Source organism: Cetorhinus maximus, chromosome 18 (assembly GCF_964194155.1).
Source record: "Cetorhinus maximus chromosome 18, sCetMax3.hap1.1, whole genome shotgun sequence".
NCBI classification, from domain to species: domain Eukaryota; kingdom Metazoa; phylum Chordata; class Chondrichthyes; order Lamniformes; family Cetorhinidae; genus Cetorhinus; species Cetorhinus maximus.
The window spans coordinates 4,442,469-4,458,486 of NC_135896.1; the positions used below are offsets into that span (position 1 = coordinate 4,442,469).

The following is a 16,018-nucleotide window of genomic DNA, read 5'->3' on the forward strand; positions in this document are numbered from 1 at the left end:
AGCAAGACTTCTTACTTTTATACTCGCATAACATGCCGATTTCGAAACACATAATGCCATTTCAGCATTGTTGCTGAGCCGAAGTCCAGCAACTCTCTACCTAATAGCACTGTGGGTGCATCTTCACCACAGAGACTGCAGGGGTTCAAGAAAGTGGCTCATTACTACCTTCTCAAGGGCTACTATGGATGGGTAATAAATGCTGGCCTTGTCAGAGACGCTTATTTTCTATGAATGAATAAATAAAATTACATGCGTCTATGCTATTTGCCAGAGCTACCCCATGTGGTAACCAATTCCACATTGTCACTACTCTCTGGGTAAAGAAAGCCACTGATTAATCTGGAGACTTTACAAGTATCCAACTTGCCCCACTTGCATAACAACCCTACATAAGGCTGCAAACACCAGATGGGCAGGTTCCAACAGATATATGGAAAAAGAACATATTTGCTATTGGCATCAAACATTTGTTTTAGATTCCATTAACGCTACCAGGGTGTTTGCTGATATACTTTAACCTGATGGCAGCTCAAGAAAACAAGAAATGAGCAATTTACCATACAGTCTAACAGCCGAAATCCCAGGAAGGACAGCAAAACGCAAGCTTGGATTTTTCTGAATGCATTATCAGTCGTAACAGATATGTCAACTGTCAATTTACTGAACAAACAGTCTAACTGCTGTTTATATAACCAATTCTACTAAAGGCCAAATAGGATGAATTGATCTACGTCAGGCGTAGTAAATCCGCGGTATTAAATGAACTGAATGTTTCTAGTTTGAGGAGGGGGAAGTGGGTGTGTGGGTGAGCCACTTCCTCTGTTAAATATTTACAACATGAAGCAGCACTTTGCTTGTGTAAGTACTTACACCGAGGCTGATAAAGACACAGAACTTGACCAGCTCCTCTACTCGCCTAGCTCTTTTCAGGAATAGAAACCGAAGCAAAGTTGACTTGTGGAGTTCTGCACACGGTAAGTGTTTTGGTGATCTATTTTCATATTTACACATTGCACGATGCCTTGTGGTAGAGTTTGGTAGGATCAATAATCGTCACCGGCAGCACAGGGTAAATGTTACCAAGTTGAAGCCGAGGCTCCTGGATTGAAGCATCCATCGGAAGTCCAGGTAACCCGATTGATCAGACTGTCTCCCCTCAGCACCCCCTGGTAACACCTACCCTTCTGCAAGACAGAGAGATAACCTGGAGGTACAGAAAGTTCAAGCGGGTGTCAGAATTCTCCCCGCCAAGGTTTGGACAACAGGAGTTACAGAGAGATAGAAGTGGGAAAGTGCTGAGAAAAACCTGCAGAGTGCAGGTCAACAACTTGAGCTGTTGCAGAGGAATCTTACCTGAAGCATGAAGCAGCCTTCTCTCTTTGAGGGGTCGACAAGACCCCACTGTATGAGGGTAATCTACACTCTGTGCCAAAGTGTACGCTAAGTGATAATGAATTGGCAGCTCAGTTTTAATTCCCATTGACTTCAAGTTCACTATCGACACTTTGATAGTGTCATCTGATTTTCTTTCAGCCCTTCCACCCCGAACCTGTGCCTTTATTTCAAAATCTTATAAAGCTTGAAGTCTAATGTTTTGTTAGATGGTTTCTTAATTGAGTTTTTGATGCTTGACTTAAAGTAACCATTACAGCTGCAGGATTTATCCAGGAGCAGAAATAGTTGCATTTCTATAGCACCTTTCACAGCCTCATAGTGCCCTGAAGCACTTTTTAGCCAATGAAGTATTTTTGTGGGGGAAACGCAGCAGCCAATTCGCGCACAGAATCTCCAACAAACAACAATGTGATAATCTGTTTTAGTGATGTTGTTTGAGGGATAAATATTGGCTGGGGCATTGGTGAGAGGGTCCCTGCTCTTAGAGTCATAGAATGGTTACAGCACAGAAGGAAGGCATTTGGTCCGTTGTATCCATGGCAGCTCTCTGCAAGAACAATTTAGCGACTCCCACTCCGCAGCCTTTTTCCCGGAGCCGTGCATTTATTTTTCCTTCAGGAAACCAATGCCCTTTTGAAAGCCATGATTAAATCTGTCTCCACCACATTCTCAGGCAATGCATTCCAAATCCTAATCACTCATTGCGAACAAAATGTTTTTCCTCACGTTACCATTGCTTCCTTTGCTAATCACCGAAATTGGTGTTCTCTGGTTCTCGAACCTTCTGTCAAGAAAAGAAAGACTTGTATTTATGTATTGTTTTTCATGACCACCGGATGTCTCAAAGCACTTTACAGCTAATGAAGTACTTTTGAAATGCAGTCCTTGTTGTAATGTAGGAAACACAGCAGCCAATTTGCACACAGCAAACTGGGAATAATTTCTCCCCTATCAACTTTGCCCAGACCCCTAATGACTTTAAACAGCTCTATCAAATACCCTCTCAATGTTCTCAAGGAGAACAACCCGAGCTTCTCCAATCTATCCCTCATCTCAGGAACCATTCTCGTAAATCTTTTCTGCATCCTCTCCAAAGCCTTCACAACCTTAAAGTACGCTGGCCAGAACTAGTTGCAACACTCCATTTGAGGCCAAACCAGAGTTTTATAAAGAGTCACAAGAGTCCTTGCTTTTGTGCTCTAGCCTCTATTGATAAAGCACAGGATCCCATTTACCTTTTTAATCACTTTCTCAACCTGCCCTGCCACCTTCAATGATTTGTGCACATATACCCCCAGGCAGCTCTGTTCCTGCACCACCCGCGCCCCCCGCCCCCCCCTTAAAATTATACTCTTTATTTTATATTACACTCCCCAATCTTCCTTCCAAGATGTATAATTTCACACTCCTCTATATTAAATTTAATGTGTTATGTGACCATCCGTTCCACCAGCCTTTCTATGTTCTCTTGATGTCTATCACTATCCATCTTAAAATTAACAATACTTCCAAGTTTTGTGTCATCTGCAAATTTTGAAATTCTGCTTTTAAAGCAATACCATTACATTTAAATAGCTCACTTTCCTGGGCTTAGAAACATGTGTTGGGAGGTTCATCCTGCCTATTCAGTATCACAAGAACACAAAGTGTTACACCATCCAAGATAGAACAGACAAGGAAAGATGCATATTCCCTTCCTGGTTTTCTATCAGGACATCGAAAGTGAGAGACAGAAAGTCATTGAGCAACTCAGAGAGAGGCAGGCACTGAGTAATATGAGTGGAGACATTGAAAGACTGAAACTGAGGTGAAGACAGGCTGGTGGAGAGAGAGCGGTTGAGAGAGTCAGACAGAAAGATGGATATTAAGAGCAAGTGAGAGACTTTTTTGTATAAAGTTGTTCCTGTTGTGCAGAGGTGTTCTCTGTTGTGTAAGTAAGTACTCTGCTGGGGTATAAAACTGTTCCCTGTTGTAGAAAGATGTAGTTTGTTGTTCTATATGCATGGTCTCAATTGTGTAAAGGTCTGTAAATTATTGAAAAATGTTCTCGGATCTGCAGCTATGTTCAATGTTGTTGTGTAAAGTTATTCCCTGTTTTGGTCTAAAGAAGTTCTGTATTTTCATTCCTCACTGTGCCCATTTGTCAGTTTTATTGTGGTCAACAGTGCAATCATTATACTTCAAATAATGACATGGGATCTTTTACCTGAGACGGCAGGGTGGACCTCAATTTAACATCAAAAAGATGACACTTCTGACAGTGCAATATTGTCTCAGTACTACATTGAAGATTATCAGCCTGGATTATGGTACTTGGGTCTCTAGAATGGGATTTGCACTCATAACTTTCTAAACAGAGGTGAGAGAGCTAGCTACTGAGCCATGGTAGGCACTTAAATATGGAAGTTCTGTTTAAGAAAGAAACCACATTCCACCGAATTGAAGGAATTAGAAAAAAGTCACTTAAACCAAACTGAATTCAAGACTGTCAGTAACATATCAAAGTAATTCTTTTTGAGGATTAAGCAAAATGAATTTGGCCTGTTTGTATTAATCACCGGTGGGTGGGGTGAGTGCGGAGAGCCGGGAGTTTTTTTTTAGTAGGCTAAATCATAAACCATGGCACCAGACTAAGAGTCTTGATCACTGACAGTTTATGTCAGAGATTGGGGCTCAGATACACCCCTCCTCTCCAACTCCTCAACTCCCCCTGCTGCAAACCTCAACTTTATGCTGCCAGCAGGCATAGGACTCTGCCTCCGAGAGACTGTAGTTGGATATTTTCTTGAAGGTTTCATCAGGCAACCTAACACCTCCCAATGGCCCCACCATGTCAAACAGCCCTTGTGTTCCCACTAGCCAGTTTGATAAACAAAAGCATTGAAAATGATACACCTTTTTAATGCCCACCATAATGTTTTCATGTGGGTGTTTTTTTTTAACATTCATTCATGGGTGTCACTGGCAAGCCACAGGTACATATGTCCATTGCTTGCAGCAGTGTCCTAGTGCTATCTTTTCAATTTTTGGAGACTTCAGGGTAATCCTAGAGGATTGACAAACCTACCCTTCCAGCAGCATGAACTTGCAAATTTATACTCCTGGAATAAACAAAGGAAACTCTGTGAAGAGGAATGGTTTGTAAAAAGGAAAAGATTAGTAAAGACAAATGTGGGCCCACTACTGGCAGAAACAGGAGAGTTTGTAATGCGTAATACAGAAATGGCAGAGAAACTTTGTGTCTGTATTCATGGAGAAAGATGCAAAAAACCTCCCTGAAATATTGAGGAGTCAAGTGACTAGTGAGATAGAGAGCCTAAAAGAAATTAGTATTAGTAAAATAAAAGTAGTGCTGGAGAAATTAATGGGACTGAAATTTGATAAATCCCCTGGGCCTGATGATTTTCACCCCACAGTGTTGAAAGAGGTGGCTGCAAAGATAATAGATGCATTGGTGATCATCTTTCAAACTTCCTTAGATTCTGGAACGGTGCCTGCAAATTGGAAGGTAGTAAATGTCGCCCCACTATTTAAGAAAGGAGGGAGAGAGAAAACAGGGAACCACAGGCCTGTTAGCCTTACATCAGTAATAGGGAAAATGCTGGAATCTATTTTAAAGGATGTGATAACTGGGAACTTAGAAAATAATGGTAGGATTGGGCAGAGTCAATATGGATTTATGAAAGAGAAATCATGTTTAACAAACCTGTTGGAGTTTTTGGGATGTTACTAGCAGAATAGATAAGAGAGAACCAATGGATGTGGTGTATTTGCATTTTCGGAAGGCTTTCGATAAGGACGCACACAAGAGGTTAGTAAGCTAAATTAGAGCACATGGGATTGGGGGTAATATCTTAGCATGGATTGAGGATTGGATAATGGAGCGAAAACAGAGAGTAGGGATAAATGGATCATTCCCAGGCTGGCAGGCTCTGACTAGTGGGACACCACAAGGACTAGTGCTTGGGTCCCAGCTATTCACAATCCAAATGAATGATTTGGATGTGGGAACTAAATGTAATGTTTCCAAGTTTGCTGATGACACAAAATTGGTGGGAATGTGAGTTGAGGGGGATGCAAAGAGGCTTCAAGGGGATTTAGATAGGCTAAATGAGTGGGCAAGAACATGGCAGATGGAATGTAATATGGAAAAATGTGAAGTTATCCATTTTGATAGGAAAAACAGAAATGCAGAGTATTTCTTAAATGGTGGGAGATTGGGAAGTGTTGATGTCCCAAGGGACCTGGGTGTCCTTGTTCATAAATCACTGAAAGCTAACATGCAAATGCAACAAGCAATTAGGAAGGCAAATGGTATGTTAGCCTTTATTGTAAGGGGTTTTGAGTACAGGAGTAAGAAAGTGTTGCTGCAGTTGTTTAGAGCCTTGGTTAGAGCATATCTGGAGCATTTTGTGCAGTTTTGATCTCTTTGCCTAAGGAAGGATATACTGGCCAGAGAGGAATTGCAATGAGTGTTCACTAGACTAACCGCACGGATGGCGGGATTATCCTAAGAGGAAAGATTTTGAGTTTGAAGAGCAAGAAGTGATCTCATTGAAGTGTACAAAATTCTCACAGGGCTTGACAGGGTAGAAGCAGGAAGGATATTTCTCCTGCCTGCCTGGGGTTCTAGAGCCAGGGGATACAGTCTCAGAATAAGAGGTAGGCTTTTTAGAACCGAGATCTGGAGGAATTTCTTCAGTCAGAGGGTGGTGAATGTTTGGAATTCTCTACCCCAGAGGGCAGTGGAGGCTGAGTCATTGAGTATGTTCAAAGCAGAAGTCAATAGATTTCTAGACACCAATGACATCAAGGGATATGGGGATAGTGCGGGAAGATGGCGTTGAGGTAAATTAGTCATGATCTAGTTGAATAGTGGAGCAGGCTCGAGGGACTGAATGGCCTACTCCTGCTTGTATGTTTCTGTGTTGCTATATTCCTATGAATGTTGGATGACTGAAATAAAACATCATAAGTGCTGCATAGCACTTTTTAGATTTAGATTTAGATTTCAAGTACATGGTATTCTGGTAGGGTTAGGGTGTTGCCAAAAAGTCTGATGCTCACTCATTTGAAATTTTTTCCTATTAATATCGGAAAGGGAAAAGATAAAATTATTTGCATTTCTCTAGCACCTTTCACAATCTTGGGACATCCCAAAGCACTTTATAGCAATCAAAGTACTTTTTAAATTGTAGTCACTGTTGTTACGGAGGTCAATATGGTCCCACACAACAAGAAGATAAATAATTTGTTTTAGCCTTGTACATTCGCAAAAAGGGGCAGATGGGTCTCCACTTTAACATCTCATTTGAAAAGCAGCACCCACCAACAGTGCAGCATTCAGGTTTGGGGTGGTATGTGGCAAGTAATATTTGTACCACATAAGTGCCAGGCATTGGTCAAATCCAATACCCTTGATGTTCAACTAAGCTACCATTGATCAGAAACTTAACTGGACCTGCCATTTAAATAGTGTGGCTGCAAGAGCAGGTTAGAGGCTGGGAATTTTGTGCTGAGTAATTCTTCTGATTTTCCCGAAGCCTCTCCATGAGGCACAAGTCAGGAGTGTGACAGGGTACTCATCACTTGCCTGGATAAGTGCAGCTCCAACAACACTCAAGAAGCTCAACACCATCTAGAACAAAGCATCCCATTTGATTCATACCCCATCTACCAGGTTAAACATTCACTCCCTGCACCACTGTAACTGAAAATATACCATATACAAGTTGTACTGCAGAAACTCACAAAGGCTCCTTTAACAGCACATTCCAAACCAGTGACCTCTGCCACCTAGAAGGACAAGGGCATAGATGCATGGGAACACCACCACCTACAAATTCCCCTCCAAGTCACACACCATCCTAACTTGGAAATATATCACCGTTCCTTCACTGTCACTGTATCAAAAACGTAGAACTCCCTCCCTAACAACATTTCAGATGTACGTGCACCACATGAACTGCAACAGTTCAAGAAGGTGGCCTTCCATTACATTCTTAAGGGCAATTTGGAATGCACAATAAAGGCTGGCCATGCCAGCAACACCCACATCCCATGAATGAATGTTAAAAAAAAGTGTAGTATTCTCTCATTACTACACAGGATCATCAGCCTAGAATTTGTGCTCAAATTTCTGTAATGGTACTTGAACATGTGACCTACCTAGGTTAGAGACAAGATTGCTGGTACCAGGTCATAGCTGGTAACTACTTTCCAAAGCAGTTTATGTTTTCTTCCTATGTATCAACACTCCTATATAGCTGTGTACTTATGCATATGTGTCCTTATGTATCTGCGCTTCTATGAACCAATGCTTCCATGTTGCGGTCACAATTATGGATCCTTGGTAGAAAATCTAACTGATATGCTGTCTCTTTTCTCACTGACAGTGTCTCAATGATTGTTAACACAACAGCAAACCAGTTCCTGATAACAACTTCAAATCTCAGCACCGTTGACAGCTCCAATGGTTCAAACTATTGCCCTGAAGGTAACTTCTGGGAATGGCTCTACACCTTTCAACCGATTTACATAATGATGGTGTGCATCACTGGTCTAGTAGGAAATAGCTTTGTCTTGATTGTCATGTGTTTACACAAAAGCTCTTGCACAGTGGCAGAGATCTACCTGGGAAATCTAGCTGGTGCCGACCTACTCCTCTTGGCTTGCCTCCCTTTCTGGGCCACCAACATTGCCCGACGCTACAGTTGGCCCTTCGGAGAGTTCCTCTGCCGTTACGTCAACTCTGTTCTTTACATGAACCTTTGCAGTAGTGTCTACCTCCTCGCGATGATCAGCATCGACCGCTACCTAGCTCTGGTGAAAGTCCTGAGTCACAGCAGAATACGGACGGTCTCATGTGCTAAGATTAACTGTTTCTTCATCTGGATGTTTAGCTTGTTGATGAGCAGCCCCGTCATCATATTCCGAAAAGTGATCGATATTCAACACTTGAATATCTCTGCATGCCTACTCGAGTATCCTCATGAAGCCTGGACGCTGCAGATGGACATTGTGCTGATAGTCATCGTCTTCCTGGTGCCTGCTACCATCATCAGTTACTGCACCTTCCAAATCCTAAAAGTTCTAAGAAACAACCAAATGCAACGCTTCAAGCAAATACGCAAGGAAAGCAAGGCCACATATTTGGTCCTCATTGTCCTCTTGGTCTTCGTCATTTGCTGGATGCCCTTTCAACTCCTCAGGTTCCTCAAGATCTTCAACGAAACAAATTTACTGTCCGGCTGCATCTGGAAGAATGTGATTGGTAACGGCAATCAGATCGCGACCTTTCTTGCGTTCACCAACAGCTGCATCAACCCCATACTCTATGTCCTTGTGGGAAAGCAATTCAGAAAGAAAGCAAAGGAGCTCTATATCCAAACCATAGCCAGTAGGAGGTCATCGTGGAATTTCAGTGATTCCATCACAGTCGAGACCACATCGGGAAAGAGTAAACAGTTAATTAGGGAGCAGGCATGAAGAGAACCATCTCCTACTGTAATTTACATGGCCTGTTCTATTACATCTGATGTGGTGACATTGACTCTGCTGTGACATTTATTATTTCTGTAAATGACAGGAGCGCTGTAGCAAAATACATGTAAATTTTGTAAATTTTTAAAAATGGAATAAAATGTAGCTGACACATCAGTGTGGTTCCCAGGCCTGTCCCTGATCTTTGTCAAGATAGTTGGTCTCATCAGGAGACATGTTATATCCTTCAGTGCCCTTGGGCTAGGAAGAAAACTGATTGCAAAAGAGCTGCCTGTCACCATCCCATGACTCGTGGTGCAATGTGCCCTCTGCTGGATGAGGACAACATACAAACATGTGAATTAGGAACAGAAGTAGGCCATTCAGCCCCTATAGCCTGCTCTACCATTCAACAAGACCTGACTGTAGCCTCAGCTGCATATTCTGCCTACCCTCAATGACTTTTGACTCCCTTGTTAGTCAAGAATCTACCTACCTCTGCCTTAAAAATATTCAATAGCCCTGCCTCCAATGCTCTCAGGAAGAGATTTCCAAAGATTCACAACCTTCTGAGAGAAAATTGTTCTCACCTCCGTCTTAAATGGGAGGCCCCTTATTTTTAAACTGTGCCCCTAGTTCTAGTCTCTCCCACATAGGAAAATATCCTTTCAGCATCCACCCTGTCAAGTCCCCTCAGGATCTTATATGTTTCAATAAGATCAGCTCTTACAGGCCCACTCTGTCCAATCTTTCCTCATAAGGTAACTCCCCCATCCCAGGTATCAGTCAATTGAATCTTCTCTGAATTGCTTCTAATGCATTTACATCCTTTCTTAAATAAGGAGACCAAAACTGTACACCGTACTCTAGATGTGGTCTCAACAAAGCCCTATGCAACTGTAGCAAAACATATGTGCTTTTATATTCTATTAACCTTGCAATAAATGACAATGTTCCATTTTCCTTCCTAATCACTTGCTGTACCTGCATATTAACTTTTCCTGATTCATGTACCAGGGCTCCCAGATTGCTCTGTACCTTAGAGTTCTGCAATCTCTCTTCATTTAAATAATATGTTGCTTTTCTATTCTTTCTGCCAAAGTGGACAAGTTTATATTTTCCCACATTATACTCTATCTGCAAAATTTTTGCCCACTCACTCAACTTCACTATGTCCCTTTGCAGACTCCTTATGTCCTCATCACAACTTACTTTTGTCGTCAACAAATTTAGCTAGCATACATTCCATCCCTTCACCCAACTCATTGATATAAATGGTAAATAGTTGAGACCCCAGCACCGATCTGTCTGACACTCCACTCGTCACATCTTGCCAACCTGAAAAAGACCATTTATCTCTGCTCTCTGCTTTCAGTAGCTAACTAATCCTCTATTCATGCTAATATGTTATCCCCTTTACCATGAGATCTTATTTTGCATAGTAACCTTTGATGTGGCACCTTGTCACATGCCTTCTGGAAATTTAAGTACAGCACATCCACAGATTCCCTTTTAACAACTTTGCTTGTTAATTCCTCAAAGAACTCCAATAAATTATTCAAGCATGATTTACATTTCACAAAAATATATTGACATTGCCTGATTGCATTGAGATTTCTAAGTGCCCCGCTAAAACTTCCTTTAATAATAGATTCCAGGAATTTCCCTTTAACAGGCCTGGCCTGTGGTTTCCTGCTTTCTGTCTTGTTCCTTTCTTGAATAGAGGAGTCACATTCACTATTCTCTAATCTGATGGGACCTTTCCTGAATCTAGGGAATTTTGGAAAATTAAATCCAATGCATCTACTATCTCAGCAGCCACTTTTTTAAAGACCCCAGGATGCAGTCGATCAGAACCTGGGCACTTGTCAGCTTTTAGTCTAATAATTTTCTCATCACCATTTCCCGGTGATTGTAATTGTTTTAAGTTCCTCCTTCCATTTCATCTCCAGATTCACAATTATTTCTGGGATGTTATTTGTATCCTGTACAATGAAGACAGACACAAAATATCTGTTCACTTCATCCACCATTTCCTTATTTTCCATTATTAATTTCCCATTTTCACTCTCTAGAGGACCAATGCTCACTTTACTTATTCCTTTCCTTTTTAAATATCTGTAGAAACTCTTACTATCTGTTTTTATATTTCTAGCTAACTTTTTCTTGTACTCTAATTTATCCCTCCTTATTAATCTTTTAGCCATTCTTTGCTGTTCTTTATATTCTATCCAGCCTTCTGACTTTCCACTCATCTTTGCAAAGTTTTATGTTTTCTTTCAATTTGATATTATCTTTAACTTCTTTTGTTAGCCACAGATGGTGTGTCCTTCCCTTAGAGTCTTTCTTTCTCACTGGAATGTATCTTTTCTGAGTATTCTGAAATATCTTCTTAAATGTCTGCCACTGCATCACTACTGACTTATCCCTTAGTCTAATTTCCCAGTTCACTTTAGCCAGCTCTGTCTTCATGCCCCTCATAATTATTTTAAATTTAAAATACTATTCTAAGATCCACTCCTCTCTCCCTCAAGCTGAATGTGAAATTCAATCATATTATGATCACTGCTACCTAGGGGCGCCTTCACTGTGAGGTCATTAATTAATCCTGTCTCATTGAACAATATCAAATCTAGTATAGCCTGCTCTCTAGTTGGTGCTAAAATATGCTGCTCTAAGAAATTGTATGAAAACACTCTATGAATTCATCATCAGGCTACCTTTGCCAATCTGATTTGTCCAATCTATATATAAATTAAAATCAGTTATGATTATTTCTGTACCTTTCTCACAAACCCCATTATTTCATCCTGCATACCCCGACCTACAGTGTGGTTATTGTTAGGGGCCTATACATGACTTCCACAAGTGACTTCTTACCGTTACTATTTCTCATCCCTACCCAAACAGATTCTACAGGATTGAGGCTAGCTGCCATGTCACCACAATGTTTAACTGGCCTGTTGACATTTGCTGTCTTGGCTCACACAAGAATGATGGCAATATACTGGAGAGCCATTGCTGCCAAAGAAACGAAACACCAACTTCCAGAAGTGGAGGAAAAGAAAAATGGGGTCATGTTGGAGGAGAGGATTTTTCCTTCAGAATATATAATGGAAATAGATAGGACCGAAATGTAAATTATTTAACATAATCTATGAGCGAGAGGGACAGGGAGGAAGAAGAATAGGAGGACATCTTGGTTAGAGTTAGTTCATTGAATCACAGAATGATACAGCAATGAGGGAGACTGTCTAGCCCATTGTACCTTGTATATGCTATTTGGCAGAGCTATCCAATTAGTCCCATTCCCCTTCACTTTCACCATAGCTCAGCAAAATATAACTATTTGCCGCACAATCGGATGACAAAATTCAAGTCAAAGACTTTGATCCCAGGAAAAGGTGGGAATTCTTCCAGATCATGAACTAACATAGAATCATAATAATTGGCAATTGGCAGTTGAGTGATTTGAATGGACTATCCCTATCCATTTAATCCCCTTTCACAACAAATACTCTACCCTATCATAGGCTCCACCTACCCATTTAATTCCCATCCACAACCCATTTACACTCCGTCCTATCATAGACTGGACATATCTATTTAAATTCCAAGTTCCCCCACTTTGTGAAAGCTCCAACATGCCCTAAAACTCCATCCTCCCACTATATCCCCTCTTCTTCGTTAACTTCATCTGTCTTTCCAAACCTCCACTGGAAGACAATTAATGTCTAGTAGGAAGATTACAGAGGATGAGCTCCACTAAACCAAGACTATGCTCATAATGTAAACTGCTAAGGGAGCTTAGGTAAAAGTTTCAAATACATTGCTCTATCACATGACATGTCTCAGGCCATGAATCTCGTGGACAGATTGGGGAAACAGGAGTTGTTCTTAGACTAGAGAAGATTAGGGGAAGAACTAATAGAGGTATTCAAAATTATAGGGGTTTTTGATGGAGCGAATAGGGAGAAGCTGTTTTCTCTGGCAGATGGTCCAGTAGCTCGAGGTCATAGATTTTATATTAGATAAGGAAGTAGAGGGGAAATGGTGGAATTTTTTTCATATAGTGACTTGTTAGGATCTGGAACACACTTTCTACAGATGTGGTGGAATCAGATTCTATAGCAACTGACAAAAAAATTGATTATGTACTTGTAAAATACCATTTTGCAGGGTTATGAGGAAAAAACTTGTGCATGTAGTGAAATTGTATAACTATTTCAATGAGCTGGCACAAACATGAGAGGCCAAATGGCCACTTCTGTGCTGTAAGATTCCACTATTCCATGATTCTAAGTCTTTACAAATAGAGACAGACCAAGATCAGGATTGATCCAAAATACTGCAAGCATGTGCAAGATTAGGTATAAGGGAAAACATGAACAGGTGGCATAAGAGGACGACAGGCTGACCTAGAAGGACAAAGTTGCATGAAGTCCAATTGTCGAGTGTAATGTCTTATTAGGAACATTCTGGATGCCTGTATAAACTTGTTACAAGGAATCAGCAACAGCAACAATTTGCAATTATATACTATCTTTATTGCAGTAAAACATCCGAAGGTACTTCACGGGAGAGCGATTAGAAAAACATTAGGAGGTAGTCAAAGAGGTTGGCATTTCAGGAGTTTCTTTAAATGAGAGAGAGAGACAGATAGTTCCAAAGAGGAAATTCCAGAGCTTAGGGCTCAAGCAGCTAAGGCGTGGCGGGCAGTGGTGGAGTAAAGGATGATGTACAAGAGGCTAGAATTGGAGGACGGCAGAGATAGCAGTAAAAGAGCTTTGATATTTATAAGCTGTAGGGCAATGAGAGTAAACCTGTGTTCAATTGATGTTGAGTTTATGTAATAAACTGATCTTGTATCTAAACCAATTAACAATATATACCCAAATGTTTTAAGTAACTTTAGTGCTTGTCCTTATTATATTATTTGTGTTCTCAAAAATGTGGTAATAAATTAATGATACGTTATGCTTATCTGTCTAAGTGTCTGAATTCTTTGGTAAGAGGAAGTAAACTAATTTATTCAGTGGTGTATAGTGTTCCTATTGTAGTTGACTTGGTTTGAATGCCTGTTGGTCTACTTTGGACTGGTTAAACTTTAGATATGGAAGATAAATCAACTGTGTTCTCTGATGCAGGGTTAAAAGTCATCTGATTGCTCTATGCCAAATTTTCTTGTGTGTTTTATGCCCTTTTTCACACAAGGGATAGCAGGAATTGGTAATCTCTCTTCCAAAACACTGATAGTGTTGTGGGATGGGGGAGGGGGGGAGGGGGGTGGCACTTGAAATTTTCAAGACTGAGATTGACAGATTTATGTTGGGAAAGATATCAGAGATATCATTCATCAATATCAATCAATACATTTTAATTGTCCTAACAGAAATTCACTTCAGATACAATTGCTTCTGCATAACCAAAATAAAAAAGAGAGAATTATATCAGTAATACCATAACCCGTGTTGCTATAGTGCAACCGAAAAATAGTATAGAGGGGAAAATAGAGCAAACGTCTCAGGTCTGTAAATTGCCTCCTGGCACAAATATAAATGATGGATACATAATGTGGTTATGTCTCTCAAAATGTCTCCTGCATCAGGCGTTGGTGATGTATGGGCAATGAAGATGAGGCCAAGTGCAGAGTTTTGGGAAGCTCTGCAACGCCCACTAGACACAATCCATCGGCAGACTCTCAGTCAACCTTGAAATCATGATGCTATTGCTCTGCTCCGAAAAACTCCAGGCCGAAAAGACTGCCCACTTATGCTTGTCAAGTGTGCCTTTGTCGGTATTCTGGCCCAACCAATGGCAACATTTCCAGCACAGCGACGCTCATCTCCCAGGCCATGCAGGTCCAGTGCCAATCAAAGAACCAATCAGTGGGAGCTGTGGGAGGTGAGGGTGTGGCGGGGGAAGATGGCCAATGGAATAGAAACCCTCGAATACTTAAGCTTCTGAAGAGTGATTTAGGGGAGGTGGTGGCATAGTGGTATTGTTACTGGGCTAGTAACCCAGACACCAAAGGTAATGCTCTGGGGACCTGGGTGTGAATCCCACCGCGGCAGATGGTGAAATTTGATTTCAATAAAAACTAGAATTAAAGGTTTAATGATAACCATGAAACCATTGTCGACTGTGGTAAAAACCCATCTGATTCACTAATGAAGGAATGGAGATCTACCATCTTTATCAATGTGTGACTCCAGACCCACAGCAATGTGCTTGACTCTTAACTGCCCTCTAAAATAGCCTAGTAAGCCACTCAGTTGTATCAAACCACTACAAAGTCTAAAAGGAATTAAACCAGATGTGCCACCCGGTATCGACCTAGGCACCAGAAACGACAATGGCAAACTCAGCCCTGTCGACCCTGCAAAGTCCTCCTTACTAATATGTGGGGGCTTGTGCCAAAATTGGGAGAGTTGTATCACATATGTCCCGGCCAGAACACAGGAAGGAAAATATAAATTTATATATACATCAATCTAGCTACTTTATAAAAATATTTTTATTTTAAAAACGGGCAAGATTTTACCCTGACCAGCCATGACTCATACCAGAGGAATTTCCAACTCTCAGGAATCAGCAGGAATCTCAATATCTTTAAAGAGGTGCTAAAGCTCTCTGTGATAGCCGACAATCAAATTCCAAAGAAATGCATCCACCCCTTTACATTTCTAAGGAGAGCTCCAGCCATCAGAGACGATGGCCAGAATTTTTCTGTTGGCGAGTTGGGGGCAGGGCCTGCTCGCCAATAAGAAAATGAGGCAGGATGATGTTGGGGGTTCCCTCGATGTCATCCCGCCCCATTTAAATACTCAGGAAGGCGGGCGGACAGCAAAATCAACTGTCCGCCTGCCGACCTGTCAATGGCCAATTGAGGCCATTGACAGGATAATTAAGTGAATTAAAGACCTGCCCATCCAACCTTAAGGCTGGCGGGCAGGCCAGGAGCCCCAGCGGACTTCTGAAAAAACATGAACACTCATCCACTGGCGGGATGAGGTTTCATGTCTGTTTTTAAAAACTTTAATAAACTTTATGTGATATTTATTAACATGTCCCATCTCGTGTGACATTGTCACATGAGGGGGATATGTTAATAATTTTTTTATTTTTCTATTTTTAA

At 41.1% G+C, this 16,018-nt stretch overlaps 1 protein-coding gene across 1 annotated transcript; it reads left to right on the top strand.

Annotated features, from left to right (window-relative positions):
- Positions 1-808: 808 nt before the first annotated feature.
- Positions 809-12,048, top strand: LOC144692892 (B2 bradykinin receptor-like). The gene is made up of 3 exons (XM_078561991.1): positions 809-977; positions 7,794-8,904; positions 11,791-12,048. Exon 2 carries the CDS (start codon positions 7,801-7,803, stop codon positions 8,884-8,886), a length of 1,086 nt encoding a protein of 361 aa, XP_078418117.1. The 5' UTR covers positions 809-977; positions 7,794-7,800; the 3' UTR covers positions 8,887-8,904; positions 11,791-12,048.
- Positions 12,049-16,018: the final 3,970 nt, after the last annotated feature.

Coding starts and splice junctions, on each gene's coding strand:
- LOC144692892 (XM_078561991.1), top strand. CDS start 7,801: ATGATTGTTAACACAACAGCAAACCAGTTCCTGATAACAACTTCAAAT.